At 36.9% G+C, this 26,729-nt stretch overlaps 1 protein-coding gene across 1 annotated transcript; it reads right to left on the minus strand.

The window, feature by feature from the left end:
- Positions 1-641: 641 nt before the first annotated feature.
- On the minus strand, positions 642-25,612 carry CDR2L (cerebellar degeneration related protein 2 like). Its single transcript, XM_026667415.2, has 5 exons — positions 23,706-25,612; positions 10,500-10,612; positions 9,030-9,178; positions 7,269-7,433; positions 642-3,661 (listed from the first exon to the last, which is right to left on the minus strand). Exons 1-5 carry the CDS (start codon positions 23,782-23,784, stop codon positions 2,776-2,778), a joined length of 1,392 nt encoding a protein of 463 aa, XP_026523200.1. The 5' UTR covers positions 23,785-25,612; the 3' UTR covers positions 642-2,775.
- Between the last annotated feature and the right edge of the window lie 1,117 nt (positions 25,613-26,729).

A 26,729-nucleotide genomic window follows, 5' to 3' on the forward strand; every position in this document is an offset into this window, starting at 1 on the left:
TTGTAGTAAAATTAGGTGCCTCGGCTTATATTCGGGTCGACTTATACTCGAGTATATACGGTAGTGAAAAGGGGACTTTAAAGAATATAGATAAAAAGCTTATGATATACACACAGAACATTGTTTTGTCATTTCTGAACTAGTTGAAGGTATTTATAACTTTATATGTAAGCTTTCCTTTTCTAAAATCAAAGTGTCTCCACTGAAGGAAATAGAAAACCAAAAAAACCAACCACCTATTAGTTTTCTCTATGTGTGTGTATCTTATTCAGTAGTTTCACTTAATGCCAATATTCCTTTTGGTCAAAGATAAGTTATAAATATTTTGCTCATCTCACAGTATATTGCAGCTGTTTCTTTTTTCAGAACTGATTTTTGCAAAGAGATTAAAAATACGTAATTCAAATCATTGGAGCATTCAGAAAGTCTACAATGTAAGATGCTTTCTTTTTGTTCAGTAGCTGAAAGAAATACCTATTATGAAAACAGCAACAGTACTATTTCCTGGTGTGTTCCCCCCCTCCTCTTTATGCCTAATACATGTTCATGGTCTAAATGAAGGTAAAAGATTCAAGCCTATTTGTTAAATGTTAACAAATATATATAATGTGCAGGAAAATTCAACATTCATAGTACTGGTATTTCTTTTTTTATTTAAGAACAGAATAAAGCATTTTTAAATATATTAATTTTAAGTATGCTACACAAACAAGACGCTGGTTTGCACATTAACAGTTTTCAAAACCAAGATTGCAATGGCCCTTTCCCACCCAAAATACTGATGCAACAAACAGCTTTACTTTTTAGAACAAATATAAATTCAGAAGTCCCTTAGTAAAAAGGTAGTAAAGGAAAATTAAAATGCCACAGCTATGATGGCGACAGAGCAAAGTAAATGTTTTGAGAGAACCAACTTCTTTTGTTATTTTTACAAATTACTGATTTTTTTATTGTAAGGCATGAAGGTTTGTATATGGTTACCAAAGTGGTAGCCACAATCATGGGTATGGCTCGTTTGGACCATATCCAGGGTACAGAAGAGGTCTGAGCATTTAGTAGAAGAACCAATTCAAAAGAATAGCCCCTGGATAGGCTAACTCAAAAATACTTCCATGTATTTCAAAAGTGACTCCACTTGGCTAAGCACAAGGACTCAAAGTTTTTCATGGCAAGAATATAGCAAATGAAATGACAATCCAGTGACACAAGATTGGAGATGCTCACTCTCTTTGACTTCACAGTTGACTTCCCACACAACTACCGTCTTAAACTTCTATTTACTGGGTTCATGACATTGGATATAAAAACTGGACATATATAGCGGGATGAAATGCAGACGTATGACAAGAAGCACAAATGATTAGAAAAATCTGTGAACCTCCATCTCCTTGGTGAAACTTGGCAATGTTGACCACTAAAGAATATTGTCTAAGGATCATGGTAAGAAAAATCACACAACAGTGTTTAAAGATGAAAGAACAAGAAGGTAATATGCTGAACATAATATAGCACATTGAAATATCATTTTATGTTATAATTCCAAAGAAACAACAAAAACTTTGGATTTTATTCAGATATATCCAAAAGGATCCAACATTTCTTCAAGTATAGTGCTGCTTGCTAAGTCAATAATCGTATGTAAGTGTACCCTAAACATTATTGAAATGTAATACTGTTAAGCATATGTGCAGGAATTCCTATCATTTATTACGGTGTATCTAAAATAGCCCAATATTTAATTTTAATGTAATGGATAGTGATGATTCCTGAGACTGGAGAGAGAAAGCTTTGTGTATAAATATGCAATGTATAAATCACCCCTATTCACGTTTTGCAAGGCATGCAAATTATACCTTAGGAGCAGGTCACAGAAGATAATAAGGGTAATCATTTGAGCAACAAGGCTTGAAAAACCAACACCTAACTAAAGATGGAGCTCTCTCCCCAAGTCAGTAATAGCACTTATTTGTTTGGCTTCTGGAAAATCACGGAATGAGTGAAGACAACTTACTGAAATAAATACTGGAGGAAATATACATCCTATGTTTACTTTGTTCTGCACATTAGATGATCAGAACAATTAGGTATGCCTGATGAAGACATTAATCAATCTGACACTTCTCTTCAAGTTTTTCCAGTTGCAATGAACTTGCATTGTAAATATTGAAAAATGTGACCAATAAAATAATGGCTTAAACAGGAAGAACGTATTTCCCTTCAGAAAAGGGAGCGGTCCATTTAAAAGTCTCACTGATGATGGGTCAGATTCCATGGGTTCTTAACTGAAAGAAACAAAACGGAAATATAGTATAGGGAAAGGTTGCATTTCAGGAGTTGCTTTTGGAAACTAATTTTTTAAAATTATATTTCAGACACTCCAAGTCATCATAAGGAATCTAATCTTGATGCCATGTTCCATGCAGGAAAGTGAACAGCGGCTGTGGCAACAGGTGAAGCTGTGGTTAGTTGGCCCAATTTCCTATTTAGGCGTTCTGGCTGCTGCAGGATGTGAAGAAATCCTCATAAAATCTTTTGATACCAACTACAACTACAACATATAGATTTTGCAGCAGATTCAGGGAGCCAAACAGCTTGGAGTACCAGCTTAAAGAATGTGACTTCGATTCTTGCTGATTTTCAGGCACTCCAAACAGGCTCCCTTTCTGTGCAAGCTATCAATATAAGAAGCTTTCAGAGCACAAAGGCAGAAAGCCAGGCAATTTTTCCTGGGCTAAAAACAATATTGGGCTGAAGGTGCAAGTGAAGAGGGAAGATTCACTTGCTAGTCTTCTTTTTCACCTTGGTGGCATTGATATCTGCTTTTGTCTTCTGGATTCGAGAGAAGATTTCCTTAAACAGAGCTTTATATTCTGGCTGACTTTGCTCTAGTCGTTTGTCTACGGCTTCCACATGTTTGCTAAGGCTCTTCTCCATTGTTTTGAGCTCTTCCAGTTCATAACCCTCCCCCCGGAAGTCTCTAAAGGAGCTGTCACGGGAGATGGGGCGAGAGGTTTGTACACCAGCATGACGTACACTGTCCTTATGCTGACGGCACTTGCTGAGAAGCTCCTCATACTTTTCCAGCAGGGCATGGTATTGTTCATCCACTTCCCTCAGGATTGACATTCCCCTTTTCCGTACATTGTTGGCATGGAGTGTATAATTGCCTTCATGGCGGCTCACAGCATCCTTGGTTACAATGGCATTAAGGGCTGTGTCGCTACAGCTTTTCCGGACAGGATGGTTTGGAGAAGCTGCCATGGAGGAGTCATGATTTTTCCTACCATCTTCCTCAGAAAGGTCTATGTAGTCAGCTTCAGGAGCATTGTTTAACGGCTCCAGAAGTGTTTCTGATAGGTTGTCCTCTCTACTGAGGAGATATTTCTTGACTTGTTTCATTTGTTGGAGTTCCAGTAATTCAGTTTCCAATTCTTTAATGCGCAATTTGCAACTTTCCATCTCACAAACTCGTTGCTCAAGATCTGAGTACTCCTGAATGACTGATGTATATTCTCTCTCCACTCTTTCTTTTCGCTGTTTCTCCTGGATAACTTGGGACCGGAGAGAATTTACCATGGCTTGCAGTCGCTCATTCTCTCGTTCCAAGGGCATCTGGCTGAACTCCATGGAAGAGCTGTGGATCTGGAATGCATCCTCATATCTAATATTAAAAAGACAATATGGTTGGCAAGTTAACACAGGATCCATGGGTAGATAGCATTATCATTCTAGTGAAGTGTCTAGTGAGCCACTTCTGGAGAGCCACATAGTTGGCCTTAAGGTTATTACATTTCATACCCCAATACAATAGATATGTACTTCTGAGCTGCTAGCTTTCTATATGTACTTACATATTTTTCACAAAGGATATTCAAATATGTAATCTCACCAAAATTCTGTTTATTACATATCCAAGATTCAGAAAGTAAATCTGTATGAAGGTAGTCCTTGTCTTACAACCATTTGTTAAGTGACCATTTTAAGTTACAACAACATTGAAAAAAGTGATTTACAGTGGTCCTCATATTTACAATCATAGCATCTCATGGTTACATAATCAAAATTTGGGCACTTGGCAACCAGCATATATTTACGATTGTTGCAGCATCCCAGGGCCATGTAATCACCATTTGTACCCTTACCAGCTAGCTTCCAATAAGCCAAGTCAATATGATTAATTTAATGACTGCATGATTCACTTAACAACCACAGTGATTTGCTTAACAACCATGGCTGAAAGGACATGAAATCAGACATGATTCACTTAATAGCCACTTAGTAACCAATAACTATTGTTAATTTTATTGACTAGCAATAAAAATCCTAGTCCCAACTGTGGTGATAAGTCGAGGACTGCCTACATATAACATTATCGGAAATAATGCTTCTCTTACATCCTGAATACCAGTGTTCTCATTTGAGATGGCGGTGGTGGGTGGGATTAATATACTTTCTGAAATCATACAAATGAGCCCTGACAGCGGCTGATGTCTAAAATCTTATGTCTTTCTTATTCAAACACCAGTTTTAACTTGCACAGGAAGAGTGAAAGGCTACAAAATTATTTCTAGAAAACTACACCTTTCTTCCAGCTGGGTTGCCTAGAGATATACCCTAGTGTTAAAACAGGAGAATTCTGATATACCCTGAAGTGACTGAGACCCTGTAGTTCTTAATACAGTGTGCTTCTGTAGTAACAAGAGCTACTCTTTCATTGTGACTACAATGGAACTACACTGATCCTTACTGGCAGGTGGATCATTACCAATACAGTACTAAAACGAAGAAGGAAAAGAACCTGCTTATTCAATTTCTCCATTATCCCTAAGATTCATACAATCTGGGTTCTCATTGAGTAATTCATGAAATTCAGACCAGATTTTTACAGATGGTCTACAAATGTGACAAAGAGAAAGCCCATATTTTATTTTTCTGTTAAATTTATATCTGACTTTTCTGCAGGAGTTCAGAGCAGTTTATACAAGGATTTCTCTTAATTTTGCCCCCCTCAACCAACACTGCTGGGATAGGTAGGATTGAGGAGAAAGGGACTGGCTCAAATTGATCTGGGGAGTTTCCATGGCGAAAGCTGGACTTGAATGTGGATCTCCATTGTCCTAGTCCAACACCTGTACCATATTAAAACCATCCTCCTTTTGTTGCCTTCCCCTCTTTTCTCTCAGTAATTCTTGTGGAATTTTTAAATCTTGAGAAAAATTGAATAATGAGCAGAAGACAGAATAGTGCACAATGGCTTTTGATTAAGAATCTAATGCTTGGAAACACTCTGAAGTTTAATCTTGAACCAGGATTCAGTTATACCAGGTAATGTTCAATTTAATTTAATTCCTAAAGGAAATTAATATAGTACATTTGGTAACAGGCTGCAGGAATATGCCCATGAACGTTACTTGCTTTTTCTTTATATGGTGCTATCTCTATTAATGACAATTTCACTTAAGAGTATAAATTTGAAATGTGTTGAAAAAGATAAGGAGAAAGGAGGAATTAAACAGGAAGCTATTTGATTTAAATAGGAAGCTATGGATTTTAAGTTTCATTTCCATAAAGAATTGGATAGAGACTAAGTGGAAGAACAATTATTTCTATCATCTATAACCAAAAGGACACTATGCCCCTTGTGTGTTCTGGGCACCGTACAATATTTAACTGTCTCACATCAAATACACAAATCTAACAATACTGGCAATACTTTTTGAACCTTGTTTTGATTTTCTGATGTGCTGTCCAGCCTTCCCAAAAACTGGTGCAATGACTTGACAATGGAGAGATACAAAATAAGTAACTATGAGCACCGGCCAATTTCCCTCAGAAATTTTAACTTTGGGTGCCTTTGAATCTGTCCAGTTAGTGGGAGGATAGATATAAAAAAGTGCTGAATTAATCATATCTGGTTTAATTCAGCATATATTCTTCCTTGACTCTTAATAAACAATTTGTGGCACAGTCATTAATTGAAAAAAGCTTGTAGATGGGAAAGGAGTGAGCAATACCAGACTCTCCCATCTCTCATTCATATATGGACGAGAAAGAGGGCAGTGAAACCCCCACTTAATTGTTACAAACCAGTTATCTATAAAATGCAAATTTTATAAAGTTATACGTAGCCTGAGGACACCTTGGGTAAAACATATCAAAGGTATGATAAGGGTATTTTTATATGGATAATTATGATTTTGCCTATAATTATTTTAGAACCTAATGACAACAGTAAAGATGTTTGCCAGAACTCCATGAATTATGTTTATTGATTGGTTCATTGATTGTTCAACTGTTTCTGCTAGAACCAGATGGGACACTGAAGAAATCTTTCAAAGGTGACTGAATTGCGATTAGTGTTGACAGTGAATGAGATCTCTGACCTTCAGTTGGTAATGAAGTAAAGGATGTAGAGATGTGTATATTCTTATTATTCTGTAATTGTGTGTCCAAATGGAGGAGTTTCCAAGTGTGAGAGGAACTCAGTCGGTTCTATGTATGTGCAATGCACACTGAAACTAATACTCAGGCGATAGTGAGGAATGTTTTAAACTGATACTAGGGATAGTAACTTCTTGAAGTAATTATTTCCATCCATTTGGCCCTGCTGGCATCAGATGAAACAATCACTGGAGCACAGTGTAGCCTACTTCGAAGCAGCCTCTTCTATTTGCCTAAATTAGGGAGATCTTACATAAAAAAATAATAATCTAAAGCCTCTGTTCTGCACTGTTGCCCCTGCACATGGCAGGTGCCCTTGTTTTCATCTCAAATGCCAATTTAATTGTTTCAGGGAGGGAAATGAACTTCAGGTTTGCTTCATCTGAAATTGAAGTTCAGTTGCCTCAGAGATTTCTACATATAAACAATCCTAATGAGAACTTCTCAAAGGGCACTACAGGAAGTTTAATAATTGTTAAGCCCACTGTTTAAATATGTATTTTCTTGTATCAGTTTTCTGCTACCCGAACATTTACAGTCTGGGAATAAAAACAAATTGTTAAATTTAAAAAATTCATTATTGAAGTCTTTAAAAAAAAACAAATTAGAGTTCAGTTCAATGATGCATTGATTTCTGATATAACAAATGGAGATTTGAGAACATTCTGAATGGCTCCAAATTGGGAAACAACTATCTCCACAATTATTGCGCAAATGGCTGGGAAGGAAAAAGACAGAGGTAAAGGTCCACACAAAGTTAAAATTAACAGATGGCCAAGTAGAGATATTTAACAAAAATGAAGTACTATTTTCCCTGTCCAAAATACCTGGGACTTGAGCATAGTTCCTTGAGACATGGAAATGTGTGGATTGTTCGACGCCTTTCTCTTTTTTCTCGGCGGACACGCAGCTGGTCTAAGCTTTGCAGTTCTTCCACTTGTTTTTGTAGCTCGTCAACTTGATTTTGTAGTCCTTCAATAGTTTCTGTCAGGCTGTAAATAAATTCAGGATTGATGGAAAAGAAATGAAACAAAAAGCTGAGCCCTAAATTATATAGAATAAAATACAGACATAACATGAAGAAATTGTTATACTATTCATATACCTTTGCTTTCCTCCAAGCTATAATTATATGCAGTACCATCTCTGGAGAATATGTATATGTGCCCTTCAACTAAATTTTTACACTTCAACAATTCTGGCCTGTAAATTGCAATTACATTCTCAGGGAGGTAAGCCTGTATTAGAACCAGTTAACTATGCTGTCAGCTTTTCTGTTTCTTTTCTCCCTCAATACTAATTATGTATGCTTTTCCCCAAATATTTAAAGAAGCATTAAAAAAAGGAATAACTATGTTTCTATCTGCCTATTTTTGTCAGAAGTGCTAAATCATTGAAGTTGATGTTGTGTTATGAACAGAATAGATCTTTCTCACACATCCCTTCCCCCTCACAATACATTTTCAAACACTTGCTTTTTCCATGCTATAAATCCTACCCTGGAAACATGAGATGGTATAGAGGACACAATCAATACTGTTTTCCATTGGGAATTTATGTGTTAGCATTTTCATTTGGAAACACTTTAAAACTACCCTTCAGGAAACAATGAACAATAGCACTGTGGTAGTGAAAAGCCCCTCCCCCCCCCCAAAAAAAACCCACATGGGGTAAGAGAAGTCACCTATATTCACATGTCCATCAAATCCAATTCTTTCCTTGTAGGGAAGTTGGCTAACTATATTTTTATTTATAATAGGTCCTCTCAAAAGAGAACATGTCTATGTATCTCTCTGCCACGATACTTAGGGGCAAATGCTACCTTGCATACATTGTTTTCAGGAGGGAATCTGACTACAAAACTTCCTCCTATTATTTCTGAAATCAGCAGTTTTTATCATTTAGAAGCTGGGAAATACAATAGCTTGATCTTTCTAAAGATTGGAAAACAAAACCCCTCACTCAGATCTGAATACTCTTTCCACTATCTGCCAGCAATGCAACCTCTACCTTTCAATTTTTGACATACCCAAGACAAACATGATATCCGTGGGCCCCACGATATGATGGAGCTTTTCAAAGTCTTTGTGAGCTGAATAAATTACCTTTGTTCAGCTGTCACTACAGAGAAAACTGCAAGATAACTGCTCTGAAGCAGTGGGAACCCCCACTTCCTTCCACTTACTCATTCCTGAGAGGTGCACTTCTCACTTGAACCCAAGGCATTATAGCATCCCCCCCACCCCTGCTTGCCCCCAAGCAAATGCGCAGAAGAAATGGCAAATCCAGAGGAAGGGTGTTGATTGACTGCCATTTTTGCATTTTTCCCCTGATTGACTAGCTATATGCAAATTCAGGAAACGCAGCAAGACATGCTGTAAGGACAAGAGGGGTATTGCCAATGTCTGTGTAAAGATGTCAATCATTTGGTCTTTAATAGACTTTAAATTCTTTTTTACTTTATGATTAAACTCTGGGAAGAGGGGGTTGTATTTTCCTATCCATGACTAGGAATGAAAAAGATCTGATCTTTTGGGGATAGCAAAACAAAAAACACCAAAACTTAGACCTATCAGACAAATGATTACCATTGTATCTTCTGCTGGGATGCCTTGCTCTCTAGCACAAGCTTCTGATTGGCCAATTCTAGATCCCGTGCTGTTAAATCCAGCTGTTCATAAACTTTAGCATGCTGTTCATTCATATGCCGCAACATTTCCAGCTGTTTTGTCAAATACTAGAAAGAAAAACAAAAATAAGTGCAGCCAAACCAATCCAATCTCTTTAAGAATAGCATAATTAAATGGGAGGCAAATCAATTACAACTTTTTTAATGTCTAAAAACGTGTCTTTAATCAGACATCCATTTTGGGATAGCCTAAGCAATTATACAAACAAGCAAATGGGACAATCTATCTAAAAAATAATATATTTTGTTTCACACAAAAAGTAGAATCTGTGGAGGGACGACTTAGGAGAAAGTATGTTGGCGACAGTTAAAAAAATATGTTTTAAGCCTGAAAAATGAAGACAATATTAGAAAGTAACTCAAGTTGACTCTACTTTAACTCCCTCCCTGGGGTATAAGACAGAGGGAAGGGGAAATCCAGTCAGGATTCTTGTGTTCTAGCTTTTCTCCACAAAATTGAGCTTCAGTCTTTCTTGAGGAATCTGTTTCCTGTACTGACCTGTGTCAAAGGGCTGACCTCATCTTGAAAGCCTCATTGTATCTTCCCTTCTCCACCTCTTACATTTAATTATGAACATTCATACAGATAATCAAATAAGACACACCGATTTAAATCCCTTTAAAGCAGCAGAAAATGCCTTCTGGAATTCTTTCCACCATTTTAAAAAACTACTCTGCATCATGAGACTAGAAAAGACAGCGACATGATGAAACTGTCAGAAGTATTCCAAGATGCTTCTCAACTTCCTCTCCAAGAGAGATACACGAGGGATTTCCCCCCCTCCATTTCCCCAATCAGGGCTGGTCACTTTCAACACATTTTTTCTCTTTTAGGGTTTTCCCAGATCAAATTATCCTGTTTATCGAGAATTATCCCACAGAGTGTGTTATGAATCTTTTATCAGTGCTTGTCAATCTCAGTAATCTTAAGATGTATGGAGTTCACCTCCCAGAATTTTCCAGCCAGCACATCTTAAGTTGGTGAGGTTGAGAAGCATCATTTTATACAATTTCTTTCTAACATTTTCTTGGGTAAAAAAGAAAAAAATAGAGAACCTGACTAGCTCAAAACAACCCACATTAAAGTTTCTGCTTAGGATGAGCTGGGGGGACAGAGGGTGTTGATGGATAGTGACAAAACACTTTGTCATGGAACCCTTATGCTCTGTTCTTCCAGAGCTTAATCCAGCTTTGCTTCAGCAACTTTCATCTCACCCTCTCTCTAATCATACATCTTTGAGGATACTGATAATTTGACTATCCTAAATTAAATCCTACCCAAATATTTACATATATTTTCAAAGCAGAGCTTAATGTACACTTGAAGCATAAATGGGTCATTTGAGTTATACATCCCTGTTGACAGTACCTCTATCTCTTGCACTTGTTCCTCATTAGTGGTATACATTTGCTGCAGAGAATCTTCCAGTTCTTTGTTGCGCTCCAGAAGTGTCTTTCCTAATTCGGCTGCTAAGTGCAAGTCTGAAAAGCAGACAAAACATACATAAAGGGCTTTTATTTTAAATGATTTGGAATATACCATATGCAATGCTGGTAAGGTTGACTTTGTTTAAATATTCTTAATCCATTTTTTCAAGACCCAAAGCAGCTACTCAAGATCCAAAGCTGCCACTGAAAGCTGTACCAAACTTCAAAAGTAAAATCAGTAAACATCTGACATTACATTATTAAAAGTAACTTGTTTAATTATAATAATTCTTTTAATTCCAAAGAATCTTAAGATAAAAGCCACACTTATTTTCTCTCTAATTCTTGCAGACTAGAAGTGTTTTTAAGCCTCTTATATAACTGAATCATTTTTCTCCAATATGATTTTTTCCCCGATAGAAATATTTTGTTTGGTTCAGCATACATATTTATGAGTGATTTAAGGTTACTTATGATTTATTTATTTCACAGCTCAGCTGAAGGGCAAATTGTTCTAATTATCTTGCTCTGGTGGAAATTACAAATCAGTAGTGCTAATTGTATTTCTGCTATCCTAATTTCATATTATAATTCTTAGTCGCTCAGAGAAGATGTCCTGAAGAGTGGCATATAAATTCCATAGTAACAAGAAAAATGAGGAGGATATGACTAGAACAGTAGAACTAGCAACATGTGCTTTATAACATACCTTGTGACCTCTACAGAAAGATACACAATATCAGGAAAAGCATTCAAGTTTACCCTGAGGTTAGATGGCTAGTCTATAAATTTTATAAATAAATAAATATAATTTATTTAATACATTTTATAAATAAATAAATACATCCAATGCCTTCAAGGGATCCAAAATGATCCTACTTTGCTGATATTAAGCCATCTGGAATAAGAGTATGATCATGGCAATCTGCTATTACTTCACAGCCTTATGAAGAAGAAGCTGAAGATGTGAGAGGCCCAGTCTAAAGGGTTTTTAAAAAGTGAGCTCCTTTGATTTAACCTGAAAACACAGACAGTTAATATAGTATTTGTGAGATTCTTCATTATGTATGGTAAAAAAACCAACAATTGTCTTTGATAGTTATAAACTTTTGGCTCAACCTTTTAAGAAATTAACTTGCCATTCTTCCTTCTTGTCAAGTGGCTGACACATGGACATGTAGCCACAGACAAACTATAGTTATCCCATTTCTAAAGAGATTTATTCAACTTCCTCTCTCATAATCTTGCTACTTAGTCAAACTGCAATTGTTCTAGTTAGCATTTAACTTGCTAGGCCAAATGTTATGTAAACTGACTCATTTTAAAGTCATTCTATTTATTTTGACTGTTGTGTTAAGTTTATAGTTGTAGGATAGACTGGCAGAGCTAGGGGGAGGAGTTAAATGAGGCAGCATTTAGAATCCTTATGTAGCCACAAAAGAATGAAGTCCAACTCCCTCTTGATTGCTACTGACCCACATCTAATCCTGTCCAGGTGTATCTAAGATTCCTGTGCATAGGCTTTAGCAATAAATCAGTAATTTAGAACCTTCATGCGTAGACGTAGTTTTTGTCAATAATTGTTATTCTATTCTGTCTTGATTATTATGACAACAAAACTAAAAACTGATAACAAGATGTTATATGATGGTATATCATACAACACTAAGTGCAGCCTAGAAAGTAAGCTTTAATCTTTTTTTTTTGTTATATTGTCCTATAACTTCCTCAACTGCTTTCTACATTGGTTAATTAACCCAGAATGCCTTGTAGCTTATAAAACACTTCGAGAAGTTGGGTTTATAGTTTTTTACAACAACTGTCCAATCCTTTTTGTCCCTTTCTTATCCTCATCAGCAATTTCACCAAGTCTTCCCAGCTGCCTTTACTTCTGTTTGATCATCATTTTGTCATTGCAATGAGAGAAGATTGGAATATTGGCTGTCTCAGGTGGAACAGAGACTTTCAAATGCAGCTGCCCATTTAAATGACAACTCTCTCAGGGCAATATGGCTACAGGGAAATGTCTTAATTATCCCACCCTGGTGGGAAGCAGAAGGGGATAGTGCTACCACTGAGGTGCTAATTGAATCACTGCCTCTTACTTGGGTATATCTGAATTTAACAAGCTACTGGTGTTGGGTAGCTATTATTTGGAGTCGGTTGCTATAGTAAAAGGAGATAGGTGCCCCACTTCTTTCCATCTGCTTCATTCCCCATACTTATATGGTTCAGGTTTCAGAATTAACATACCTTTCCTTTTACACACACACACTTATAAATCTATTGATAACAACTTTAGAAAATTTGGAGCAGGTATTAAAAAGGAAAGGTGAATTGTGGTAAACTTATGTACATTGCAGACAAGAGGCAATGGTGTACAAAAACAAAAGTACATTATTAGAAGGTCAGTTTTACTTGATTTTCCTTTATAGGCAAAGACTTCTCAGAAAGCACCATATAATTTCCAAAGCCTGTCTTAGGAGTTTGGTATTTTTGAACTTTTATTTGTTGGTTATTCTCTAGAAATCTGATCTCCAGTTTTGAATACTATAGCACAGAATGAATTGTTAAGAGCCAATTTAATGTTAATTGCAATAATAATATGTGAAAACTCTGGCTGCCAATTGTATTATTTGAATGGGCCATAGTAACAGAGTGATAATTACTGCTAAAAAGATATACAGGCACTTCCAATTTTCTAAGTGTGCTCAGGAGACTGCCAACATAACAAAAATGAGTTAAAGAGAAACAGTATTAATTAGTTTTATATTCCTGCTATATTCCATAACCAAAGTCTCCATCCAAATTACAACATTACATAAAATACTTGAATTTTCTAACATTAACCCCCTGTGTCTTGAAAAATAATAACACACAATAAATAAATTACGCAGGAAATTTAAATTCAACTATCCCAAGGTAGGCTAGGTACTTAAAATTAAGCTGATAGAAACATTCAGAAATCCCTGAAGGAAAAATAGCTTTCCTGATATTAATGTGATTATGGGAGAGCATTCCAAAGCAGAGCCAAATAACTTGTACAGTAGCCCTTCTTTAGTGGTCCGTGTAGAAAAATACTGTATCTGCAAAGAAGACCGAATAGCTAGGCAGATATATTAAAGGATAGGGTTCTTGAAATACCTTCTCCTTTGGATTAACTGAAGTTTTTGAACTACCTATACCTGTAATTCTATATATAACACAGTGCAATAATTCAATTGAAAAGGGTAACAGAAATATAAAACTAAGAGCTTTTTCACATAAAGCCTTTATACTAGTTTGAAACCAACCTGAAATCTCACAATGTCCAATATATACAAGAGCAAAGTCAGAATTAAATTGCACCGAGACTACAAGAAAAAACAGCACTGTGGAACCTGTGATCCATTTCCCCTTGGCAGAACCTTCTTCTCACGATGCCTTCCATTTCTTGGGTTTCAGGTCTTTCAAGGATAAAAAGCTTGACATTTTTTCCAGGCATAGATGTAGTTGGGTTTTGTTTTGTTCTTTGCAGAAAATCAAATGAATAAAATAAGGATGTTGTTATAGGGTGGGAATTTGATTGGTAACTGCTAGGTATCAACATAGAAGTATTCTTGCTGATTCAGTAAGGTAGAAAAGAGTTTTTCCTGTATTTCTGAGGATTACATTACTCGTAACCCTCTCTATTCATCATATGGCATCTAATTTAATCTGCTGGGATTGGGGTTACATTAAGTGGATTAGGAAACCCAGGATTTTAGCATCAGGATTTTAAAACCAATCCAGCAATGTTACTGTAGGAGTTACAGGAGGTAAAAATAGACAAATTATGGTGAAATATAATTTAAGATTTTTCCCCCCTATAACTGAGTAATACTTCATTGAAAGACAAAGTAAAGTTTCCATTTTAAAATGTCTATTTAAATGTTTATTAATTTATTACTGGATCAACATTTTCAAAAAGACTGTATATGGTTTACAAATAATATAAACATAAAAATAGAAATTAAAAAGTAAACATAAATAAATCCATAAAGCAGTAAGAATAAATCTTTCTGTCCTTTAATGCACCAAGCAAAAAAACCAAACAATGGCATCAGCAACAATCATCCACTGTGCAAAAAATACTATCTATTGCTGAAGTTGTTGCAGAACCAAGTCTTGGTGGTTCTCCTGAAATCCAATTGGGCTGGTGCTGACTTAACCTTGGGTGAAATACAAGGAAAAGGGGCAACAGAAAACAACCCCCCCCCCCACCAAAAAAATAATATCTGATTATGGCAATCACTCAAGAATGGGTCTCAAAATAAATACTAGATCATATTAGAATTAGGTGGTTAGAAACTGCATAGGTCCTGAATAATTGAAGGTTTGTTTTAATATATTAGGTTTTTTTTTTAATATCCAGAGATTTTGCATGCATATTATTGGCTAGGTTCAAACATCACACTAAACTAGATTTGCTTTAGTTATTGTTTGTTAAAGAAATTGATATGATTATGTTCTGTGAATCTTACCAAGCCATTAACCATGGTTTTTAAAATCTGAGTTCACAGGCTATGCTTACAAATAACGATATAAGTTACTGTGTTATATAGTGTGGAAAACCAAAAATATTACAATACAATAAATGAAAAAGTAGACTATTCTTAATCTTTCTGCTATTACATCCCATTCATTGGATATGTTCAACATAAAGTTATGGAGACAACAATAGTCTTCCCCCACGTTTTCTAAAATGCAATTCTTTAAGTTCTAATTTGTAGCTTGTCTTCTTTACCACGGTAATTTCAATGTTCATTATTATATGGAAAAGCCAAAATAGAACAAGCCTTGTATAGTCTTCCCCATTTTGAGTTACCATAAAGACACTGACACAACTGCATCTAGATTGAAAACCAGGGTTATCACTTCTGAATAAACCAAGATTTTATGTCAATTCAGGCATAAGGTTCTGCTTATTCTTTACTTCATGCGACCATTGTTCCTTGAGCCAGATGAAATGGAAAATTGAAGACTTCTTGATTTAAAGAAAGGAAGACAGAAAAGTAGAACAGGAATGAGGGACTGCTACATCATATAGGCACTTTCAGAATAAATATTTATTCTTGCTAGAGCTTATAAAATCTGGTAAAGGAACTTTATCAGCTTGCCTTTTCACAAAAGAGACATACAATATTATGTCAGAAGAATGAGGAAGGCAGACAGCAGCACAATAAGAAAGCATGAACTGAGAATTCATAAATTCAGAATGGAACAAAATGGCAACAGTCCAGGAACCAAGTTGTCATGGTTACTGAAATAGCTCTGGGTGACCTGAAACATTTGTCATATTCAGTTCATTTCTGAGGCAACTTAAATAAAACATAAATAAATTAATTGTGCTTAATAAAGCTTGCAACTGTGCATTTATTTGATCTATTTTAACCATTACCTAATAGCTTAGCTGCACACTAAATAAAGTTTTAATAATGATTTTTCTATATGACCATTCTCCAACGTGTAATTAAGGTAATCATTTATCACCCCACAAAGAATGAAACTATCTCTATTCTAGTCTGAAGTAAACAATTCAATATTATAGGGATTTAAGTCTATGCACCACTCACATAGGGGAAAAACAGGAAGTTAAAATATCTTTATGACAATTTCTACATCTTGGTGACACAACACTATTGGTATTTTTAAAAGGCATATGCTAATTAGAGAAGAATTAGTGCCAAAATTGAAAGTAAATCAACATTTGGATTTTGTCTTGGTATATGAAATGAAAGACTAATAGCACTGTCTAGAAAAATCAATGTTTACAACAAATTCCTTCTTCCAACAATAATTGATGGCTTTACACATGGAGATCAATGGATGTATAACAACTAAATCAAATGTAGCATGCATTGTGCAAGCAAAGATGCAGGTCAAAACCAAGATCTAGGGTTAAATATTAACTTTGTTTTGGAAAAAAAGCAAACTTAAGAAGACAAATATAATAACCAAAGCTACAAAATATAACTCACATTTGATACCACATTTGATGATGTGGCAAAGATAATGAACAGAATTAATGGTTAGATTGAAATCTGTGACCATTAAAAAGGAGACAAGCAAAAATATACTGAAATGCAGAAAGAAACTACAGGGAACAAAATGGCTGTTTGGATTACACACTAAAAATACAAGAAAGCTGAAAAGCAAAAGACAGCAGAGGCATGGGAAAACTGTCCAACTACTGAGTTCCACAGACAGCAAGGACAGATAACTAAAAAAGTAATGTAAATAAACTGAGGATAATAATCAAATGGGAAGGACAAGAGATTTTTAAAAGGGAAATTAAAGAAATGATATCTAGTGGGTTGTCAAGTCAAACTACTGAATAACACATTTTATAACTTTCCTTCCCTTTCAGATTTAATGTACATTTATTTTACAAATTTATTATTGCACTATTCTATCTTTTGTAAATCAAATATTGTCTTTTCATGACTTAAAAGATATGGTTCTTTTTCTGTACTGTTTATTATTATCTTTAAGCACTTTTGTTCCTCTCTAGAGCAAATCTGATTTCTTTCATACCTTTTACTATAATTTATTCAGTTACTATACATTTAATGATCACTGCCTCTCATAGTATATGATGCTGTTACTGATTTGGCTGAGAGGCCCTAATCCACCTCCAAGGCTAATGATAGGTTCTGCAGTTTAATAAGTATCAGTTATATCCAACCATGTGAAATTTTCCATTAATGGTAACAAATCCTAGGAAATCACTTTCCCTAGATCCTGCTATTGGGTACAAAAACTGCATGTTCAATGCATAATATAAAAGCCTTCGTAACCCTAAACTGTGTTCATAATTTTGTCCTTAAGTTTCCAAAGAGAAAATTTAAAATATTGAAACCCAGTGGTCTTTTTGCTGTAGCAGGCTTTCCACCTTAGAATCGATTCTTTATCATTAAATGTAGAAAAGGATCTTCATAAAAGTATTTTCCTTATTGCTGAACTCTAGTAAGAAAATTTTCTAATACTGTTTAGCACCTTCTTTGAAATCTCTATTACTAGTAATTTTCCTTGTGTTGATTAAGTTTATTTTGATAACTACCATGTGTAGTGAGCAGGATTCCCAGCATAAAACTGAGATGATACATAATCCAATACTGATTCACATCTTTCATACTTCAGCTCCTTCTACCCCCCTTAAACAGAGATTAGAATCTTTATTTTGGCCTTACTAACCCAGGAGTAAGGAAATCCTTATGCCTAATATATTTCTGACTATTTTTTTTCAAGTGAAGTAGCTAGCTTTTTGACTTCTGCTTCTGGTTTATTCTAGAAGCTTTTTCAATTAAAAAAATGTTTAATCTGATTTGAATGCATAATAAATTTCCACTTGTCTTTGCAACAATAGACTAACATTAATTTTCCAGAATCACCAATACATTTGTGATGTAAGACTATGTCAACAATATTTATTTACAATCAGACAATGTGATCCATACATTTGAAGAGTAGAAATATTTAGGAAAGGCAAGCTAAGGCTTCCAAATGGCCCTTCTGTATTTTAAGTAGCATTCCCCTGAACTCTTATCACTGAAATGCAGTAAAAATCCAGAGGTGTTAAGTTCTTGCTTTTTTCAAAACTTTTTAAACCTGCAAATATTTCAATAGTCTTAAGGCCCATAGCAAATTAATCAAACCATTTAATTTTAATGTTGGCCCATTTCAAGACTGAAACACGTTTGCTAATGTTGGAACCACTTCTGAATTGTGCCTGTGATGTCAGAATAGTCCATTTCAAGCTTGAAGCATTTTTCATTTGAAAGATTTTGCATCCATCGAACGGCTGTTTCATGAAAGGAAATGTGGCTTTGTATAACTTAAAATGAAAATAGTACACCAAAGATTAAGGATTCAACATTCATACTTCACAGCTAGGAATCATTGAACCTGCTCCATCACATCAATTGGGAGACAACCAAAATGATAAAGTTTGTGAACAGGATGGGCACACATAAAAAGTTATTTAGAAGAAATACTCTGGATCTTGCACAGTGCTGGGATTTATTTATTTTTTTACTACCGGTTCTGTGGGTGTGGCTTGGTGGGCGTGGCAGGGGAAAAATCTCCATTCCCTCCCCACCCCACTAACCTGCTTTCCAGCTCCATTCTCCTGTGCAGGGCAACAAAAGAAGACCCAGCCGATCAGCTGGGAGGCAGAGAATAGATGGGGACGGGACCAGGGCCAGTTGGAGATGGTATCTGCCAGTTCTCTGAACTACTCAAAATTTCTGTTACCGGTTCTCCAGAACCTGAATACCACCTCTGACCTTGCATATGCACAAGCACTAGACTCAGATTGTTGGGGGCAATACGCTGACTCTATAAACCGCTTAGGGAGGGCTGTAAAGCACTGTGAAACGTTATATAAGTATAAGTGCTATTGCTAGACAAAGCTACAAGCAAATTAATGACTAAATTCTTTCTTTGGAATTTTCCTTCTCCAAGCTGGTTGCACAGAAATGCACCTGACTATTGCGCTGGAGAAGGGCACTGCCCTGCTTCTCCTACGTGTACAGGACAGGAGGACCTGGATAGCCAGTTAAATCTTTTCCTAGTACAAACGAACAGAAAATACCTGGGAGAAAGAAAGGATAGCACATATGAAATTTGGTTTTATGGTATTTATTATTCTAAATAAGTATTTCATTGGAGGGCATTTTTTAACTATTTCAAAATATTTTCTATTTTCAGAAAATGAAATAAAAACATCTTGAGGAAAAATAATTCAGAGCCTTCACATATTTTTGCCGCAATGCAACTAACTTTTTCATCGCTAGATGAAACAGAACTTATATGATGATCTAAACCAGACCCGGACAACTTAAAAGAGCAACAGTGAACATTTTTATTTGCAAATATTCATGGGCGACAATACCTGGCACGCCTAACTGCTGGATGACTAGTGGCAGAATGATGATAGAGCGGGGGGATATTAGTGAGGCCTGGAAGAGATTGGCAGCATGTTTTTTGGGGGGTAGTGGTGGGGTGGCAATGGATTTATTGAGTTTTGAAGAAATGCTGGCTTGGTTATACAAAGTTGCTTGGTGGGGCTGTATATTGTGCAGATCTGATCAAGATTGTGCTAAGTAATCTGTATAATTATGTATAAGGAATTAAAATATGCTGTCTTGGTAAATCTGGAACAATTGTATTGTGCCAGCCTAATCCATTTCACAAGGTTGCTGTGAGAATGAAATAGTGAACAAAGCACACGAAGTCTTCAAAGGTGGCTGGCACTGAGCGGGCTACAATATATAGAAATAGATTATAAAAGGAGATGTGTGTGTCATGCTCTTGAACGCAACTATCAAATCCCAGCAAGAGCCAAGTGGTTTTGGCTTCCAACTGCAATTCATTTTAAAGAAAAGTTCATTGTGAACCTCACAAGATGCAAAGGTTTAGAAAATGTTATTTGATTCTTCACAGTTAAATTTCCTAATTCTCTTCCCCCTTGACAACTCTTAGCAAGCATTCCTTAGAAAGCTGCTGGATTATGTCAAAAGAGCCACATCATCATCTTCCAGCTGTCAGAAACACAGCTCACTGTCGCCACTTCCCTCCGTAGTTCTTCCCATGTTCATGCATTCTAATCATAGTACTTCCTGAAATGAGCAAGGAGCAATACTTCGATCCCAGAATGCCTTTCTTCAGCAAATAGGAACGTGAAGGAATGATTACATATATGAAAATACACATTTCAACAAACTATTTCTTTCTACAGGCTGTAGTTTGTGTTTGAATGGACGCATTACTGTTCAGTCAAAACTCAGAAAATACAGTAATTATTGGTACTGTTTAAATCAGCTGTTATAGCACTATCTCCAGCTGTTGTTTTTTTAACAATGAAAGAAGTACAGTATAAAGAAGAGAGAGAATTTACCAGTAGAAACAAAATAAGCCCATTTTTGTTGATCCTTCATTACCCATATTCACTGGATTTAAATCTGAAAAGAATCTAATCCTATGCAAAGAAGTAATTCACATGTCCCTTGCGTAAAAATAAACGAGTAATATTATCTATGGAAAACACATCTGCAGAACCAGAGAACCGAAGAACTGGAAGAAGCCCCGGAAAACCATTCTTATTCCAAATGTTTTCATCTCCCACAATATTTTGCTGTTGACTGTAGTAAATTTAGACAGTTCATGGATTTTTCCTTATTTAATATCCCCTTCCTCTTGTATTAAAGATAATTCAACAGTATCTTTTGGAGGCCATACCAAAGGCTTTGTGAAACTGTCTTGGAATTGCATTCCTCTTAATGTCAATTTCACCCAAGCTTAGAGCCTATAGAATTTTTTGACCCTGCTGGTTGGAGATAATGCAAATCACATTACAACACAATTTAGAGGACATCTATTTGGGAAAGGTTTTTTTTTTTTAATACAATACCATCCATATAATCTGTCAAAAATATGAGACAGAAATGTTTTCATTATTATGACTGACATCACTGAAATTATAAGATGAAACAGCAATGTTCTGCTTTTTGCATCAACTATCAAATTTTTATAAGTTAATTTATTTTATTCATATCAAATTTTTAATTTGTCCAGTCTGCTACAAGGAAAGATGAAGAGGGAACTAAGTGTACATAAGTGTTTTTAGGAAAGTAATGTAATTTATGAAACCAGAAAAATAAAAAGCAGCATAAAATTGGTATTACATGTTCATTGGGACAAGCATAAGAATATTCAAACTACAATAGCTTAACCAGCAAAGAAAATGCAAATAAGTATTATAAATATTATATACTTTTGCCACCAGATATAGTTCAGTACAATAAGAGGCAGTTAGTCTGTGTAACCCTTTAGGTTAGCTTCTATTACTTATGGAAAGTGTTTATATTTAAAAATCATTAACTGAACTAGAAAAGCAGCAATAATATACTCTTTACAGATGAGTTCACAAAACATTCATTGTTCTAAAAGTATTTTGCTTTTAGCAGTGAAAGCATTTAATTTGAAGAGCAGAGACCCTGCCAAATTTTGCTTTTCCTTCATGGAGAAAGCATCTAGATTCCTTTTATAGTGCATAACTAATAACCATATTGCATCATACCAGCCTCCACACTTCCCACAAAAAATGACAACACTACAATGGGGATCAATGTTTCAGTTTTAGCCAGGCTCAATGCAGCTCCATGTAGTACAATAGTCTTAATACATGACAGCTTTGTGCATCATGCAATCCTACCATGTAATCCGAAAATTTATTCTGCATTGGTTTCTTGGCTGATGTCAAAAAGTTAAGCAAAATTGGTCCTGCTTCACAGTTGCTTAGCCTTAGCAGAGCATCGGAAAATATCAAGCCCGTGGATTAGACCATAAAATGAAAATCCTGCAAAAAACTGTTTGTAAAATAATTCCATTTTTGTTTTCAATACTGTTTATGAATATTTCCATGGTCAGCAAAACTGAGATTGACTTTAAGGAAATTATTTATGTTTTTAGTACTTACTATGAACACTACATTTTTAAAACTTGTTTGTCATTTATTTTTACAGTTTATTAACCTGATATGCTGCCATGATACCCCTGCAAGATACAGGGCAAACCTGTGTGTCTGACCTTCCACTAAGGCTGCAGTTGGCGTATTACCAATTTAACCACTTCAGCACATATTCACTTTTACATTTAAAGATGTGCTAGCTCTCCAAATAGTACCATACAAGAACCTATCTTCATATTGCACAATTTTACTTCTTGTTCAAATGATAATGCAGAATTATTAGAGCACAGTACTGCAAAAGTTTCCATTTATAGTCATCAAGCAGATCTCTTGGTTGTCTCACTGCTGTAGAACAAATTTACTACTGCTGACTCAAGAAATAGGCCAACTTGCATAATTTCATGTGTTCTTACCTTAATCAAGTTTCTTGGAGGATGAAGTTTTATCTTTCCTTTTAGGATTTTGAATATATGCAAACAACAAGGAACAAATGATAATCCTTGAATAAGATCATAATCTGACTAGATTTAAGATTCAGTGTTTAGGATATGCTTAAATTAGTGTGACACAAAAGTCTCAAGCTATGATCCTTTCTCTATAATAAAGACAACTGACCAATAATTAATATAAAGTTAAACCTATATTATAAACCTAATTGTATTTATATAGATGCTCATCTCACATGAAACTAAGGGTAGCATACAGCACTTAATTAAAATGTATTTTATTTCTTATCAATATTTTAAACAATTTTCCCTAAAAAATCCTCTAGGAAATGTAATAATAATAATCCTGAGACGATAGCTTTATTACCATCAAACAACATCTGCCTATCCCTAGGCCCTTAAAGAATGACTAGATAGGTGTACAAAAATGCCAAATAATTTAAACATCTGGCTGAGTGCACATCCAACCATAATAATGACGATATCTAATATGAATTAGATAAATACAAAGCCAGAATTTTGTAATTGCTGCAAAAAGTTATGGTCTGAATACTTATTAATTTTCAAATTCCGTGTGATATTACCCAAGTTGGTAAAACTTTTATGTCTTAGCAAAATGATATGTAGAATTTGCTGTGACTCATTGAAAAATACTGCTGGAAACAAGCAATACAATGTTTTGCTGCATTTTACAAATTATCTTTTTTAAAAACGTTGGCTCATTTACTGTTGGATTATTTGCAATTGAAAACCTAATTCTTCCTGGTTAGATGTCTCTGATTAAAACAGTCTACAACTGACACCATAGCAACTAAGTAAGTTTAGCAGGATGAGTAAGCTAATTGGACATAAATCAGCCAGGTGTTTTAAGACTTTCTGCATGGGACAAACCCTATGAGCCCTAAACATCTAAATCAGTTTTAGCCTATTAGAGTAACAAGTGCAAAGCAAATCTTCCTCTGGGTCTATACAGGTATTTTAATTTGAAGTTGTCCCAGGGCCCAGTGTGAATGGCTACATATGCAATTTGATGACTTTAAATTCCCCTGAGATGCTGCAAAAGAGGTCATCCAGAAAGAAAGATGAGAAGCTTTAAAAAAAATCTAGCTTTCTTCTCCTCTTGTCAGGATCTGCTGGGTCATGACTCAGGCCGTCCCCTGCGTGAAGCGCACCCTAGTTGGGGGTGCTCATGCTTTTTACATTTCCTTACCTTGTTCCAAGTCTTGCTGGCCATACCATGGTTCCTCCTCCTCACTCTGAAACTCATCCATCCTGTCGGCGCTTAGCATGAACTCTACTCCGCAAACATCCAAAATTGAGCTGCAAGCAAAGAAAGGCTGACCTCCCAAAGATAATACTGTGGACTACTGCAGAGTGAGAGAGAATCAAGGGATGGGAGGAAAACGGAGGGAGGAGGAGACCAAGAGGATCCTTTCCAAGAGACCGACGACGCTGGTGAGGGCAGGAAGCGATCGGTCGCCAGACTTCAAGGCGGGAATCGGCAAAGATGAACCACAGGGGCAGATCCCGGGATTCCTGAGGCCCAAACAATGGCTTTGCAGATGTTCAGTTGTAATCAGTGCTGCTGTAGCGGTGCCCTCAAAGCCCCCCAATTTTTCTTCTCTGTCTGCATCACCTTCCGTCTCTTTTCGTCTGCTTTCTGCCAAGGAGAAAGGAAGAGAGCAAGGAGGCGGCGCACGGATTTCGTTCCTCCTTTCTCGTCCTCCTCGTTTTCTTGAAAAGAGAGGGCAGGTGCTGCCTCTTTGTTACGGATAGAAATCCGGACCTGAATGCTGCAGGGTTCTTGCAGCGAGTTCACTGAGTGATGCACAAAAGAAAGAGCAAGCTTCCTAATGCAGCCTTTTCCGACTTGTACAGCTCGGTGGGGACCTCTAGCACGGAACTGCTGCAAGAAAATCCATGCCAAAAGACGTGGAAGCAGGAGGGGAGCGGGAAGGAGGCGGGAAGGGAGGACGACAGACCTCCCTCCTTGTCTCTCCACCCCCCAGCCCCCCCGACTCCGGTTCTTTCATCGGAGGAATTCTAGACGCATTTTAGCGACTAGGTGGATTTGTGGCTTGCATTCCGGCAGGATCTGAAGAGCAAGGGCGGAGTCCCTAACGGTGCCAGGCGGGGAGCGTTTTTCTCGGGGGGACATTTGCCCACTAGTTGAAAGCTGCTTTTATACGCACAGGACGCGTACCTGAGAAAGAGCGAGCGGTGCCATTCCAGAGATCGCTTGGGCCGCTTGCTGGTGGATTTCTTCGCCATTGTTATTCCTTGGGGAAATCATCACTATTACTACTACCGCCGTAAAAGAACTGCCCGACTAAAAAACAGCCCCGATGGTTTTGGTAATGGCTAAATTGAAAGGACATTTATTTTTTTGCAATTGAAAAGACAAATAATAGATGGCGGCACAGAATAAACAAATAAGATGGGAGTGTCGCGTTTGTCGAGGGCCCGAGCGTGAGCGTCTGACTTTTTTTGTATTTTTTTCAACTCACACAAAAGAGTGTCGTCGTTGCGAGTATTGTAGAATAAATACTGTATGTAGGGCTAGAGAGCTTCATTCTCCGGGGTAACTCCCGTTTACTCAATAACTAGGAAGTTCCTTTTCTTTTACAAATCAAACACAAGCTATGGGTCCAGGTCAGCCAACTACACTGTCGTGCTTCCCTTATGGATCAGCAGAATTATCCCCAGAGATTTATTTGGCTTCATATTTTTGCCAAGCAACCTACCTAAACCGCAAATATTTGGCTTGAAAGTGTTCTTAATTGGGAACTTCATATCTTTGTTTTTAATCTCATACCTACTTGAAATTTAGCAAAAGCTAAGTCTCTCTTAGCCTTTTATAAATGACCCTAACAAGTAGAGCAACATATTTCTTCATCTTTTTATTACAGAAGCTTTTTTTCGGTTTCTTTTTTTCATTTTGCTTGTGAGGCCAAAAACAACAATAAAACCCCTCCCACTTATTAACTAACCTGAAGAAAGCAATAACTGGAATGAATTTTCTGTCCTTTACTACTAGTCACAAGAACAATGGCATCTTTCTTGGCATGGGAAAGCCTAGTTTGGCCTGAGCCAGGCAGAGGATCCTAGCACCATCAAACAGAAGGCATTGTGCAAATCTTATGTCTTTTTCTATTTCAAAGCCTTTTTGTAAGGAAAAAAAAAACATCAATAAATTACAAATGGGAGACTTGGCTACTTTCAGTTGGACTGTGATTGCAGAATGATGCCTCTAACTCGGGTGTCAAACTCAAGGCCTGCTGGCTGGATGTGGCCTGCAAGTTGCTTAAATCTGGCCCATTGGGCCATCCTGGAAACAACAGGACCATCCCGTGGTGCCTCTGGTAGCCAAAATGGGGTGGGGTGGGGCCTTATGCGGCCCCCACATGGCCTGTTTTCCCGCCTGGATGGCTTCCTGAAGCACTTTGCTGGCCAAAACGGGGCTGTTTTGGCCAGCAAAGTGCTGTTGTGGTTCGCTGGCAGCCGATGTAGACAACAGAGGTATTGGACAGTGAGGATGAAAGGGAACCAGTCAGGGAGTCTGGTGAGGACTTGGACGAGGGTCCTGCATCTGATGCAGGGATGGGGCCAGGACCATCTGAGAGGGGGGTGCTGCCTTTGGAGTCTGGCTGTAGCGAAGCAGAGGACCCCGGGAAGCCTGTTCCCAGTGCACAGGTGCGCAGGGCTGCTAGAAGAGAGCAGCTGAAGCAGCAGGGGCGACTCGGGAGTAAGGCTGGGAGGTGATTGCCCCTCCCATCAGGGATAAAAGTCAGTCCTTGGGGACCTGCTCTTTGCAGGAAGCAAAGAAGTTCATTGGATACTGATTCCTCATTGAAGCCTTGCAAACTCTGGTTTGTCTTTGCTGGAACTTCTGTTGGTATATATTCTAATTAAGTGGACTACTGTTTCTTGGCAGCCTTCTACAGCCCTGAAGGCGTGAGCTTATCTCAGAGAATTGTGTCTAATGACTTTTGGCTGGGAATGCAATGAATTCCCAGGATCACATTTAAAAAGGTTTGATTTTTCACTCAGCTTGTGTTTCCTTAATTTAGACAAAGCCTGGGTCAGAACAAGTGCTTCAGGAGACTGTCCAGGCCATCTCCCCCACCCCCCAAGCTGGCCCATGGAGGAGAATGGTGATCTTGCCCTCGAAGAAATCGAGTTTGACACCCCTGCTCTAACTGTTATAATATCAAACTAATCTACTTCTTCATTC

Source organism: Notechis scutatus, chromosome 2 (genome assembly GCF_049901735.1).
Source record: "Notechis scutatus isolate UNSWTSFEM ecotype Mainland chromosome 2, rNotScu1.2, whole genome shotgun sequence".
Lineage (NCBI taxonomy): Eukaryota > Metazoa > Chordata > Lepidosauria > Squamata > Elapidae > Notechis > Notechis scutatus.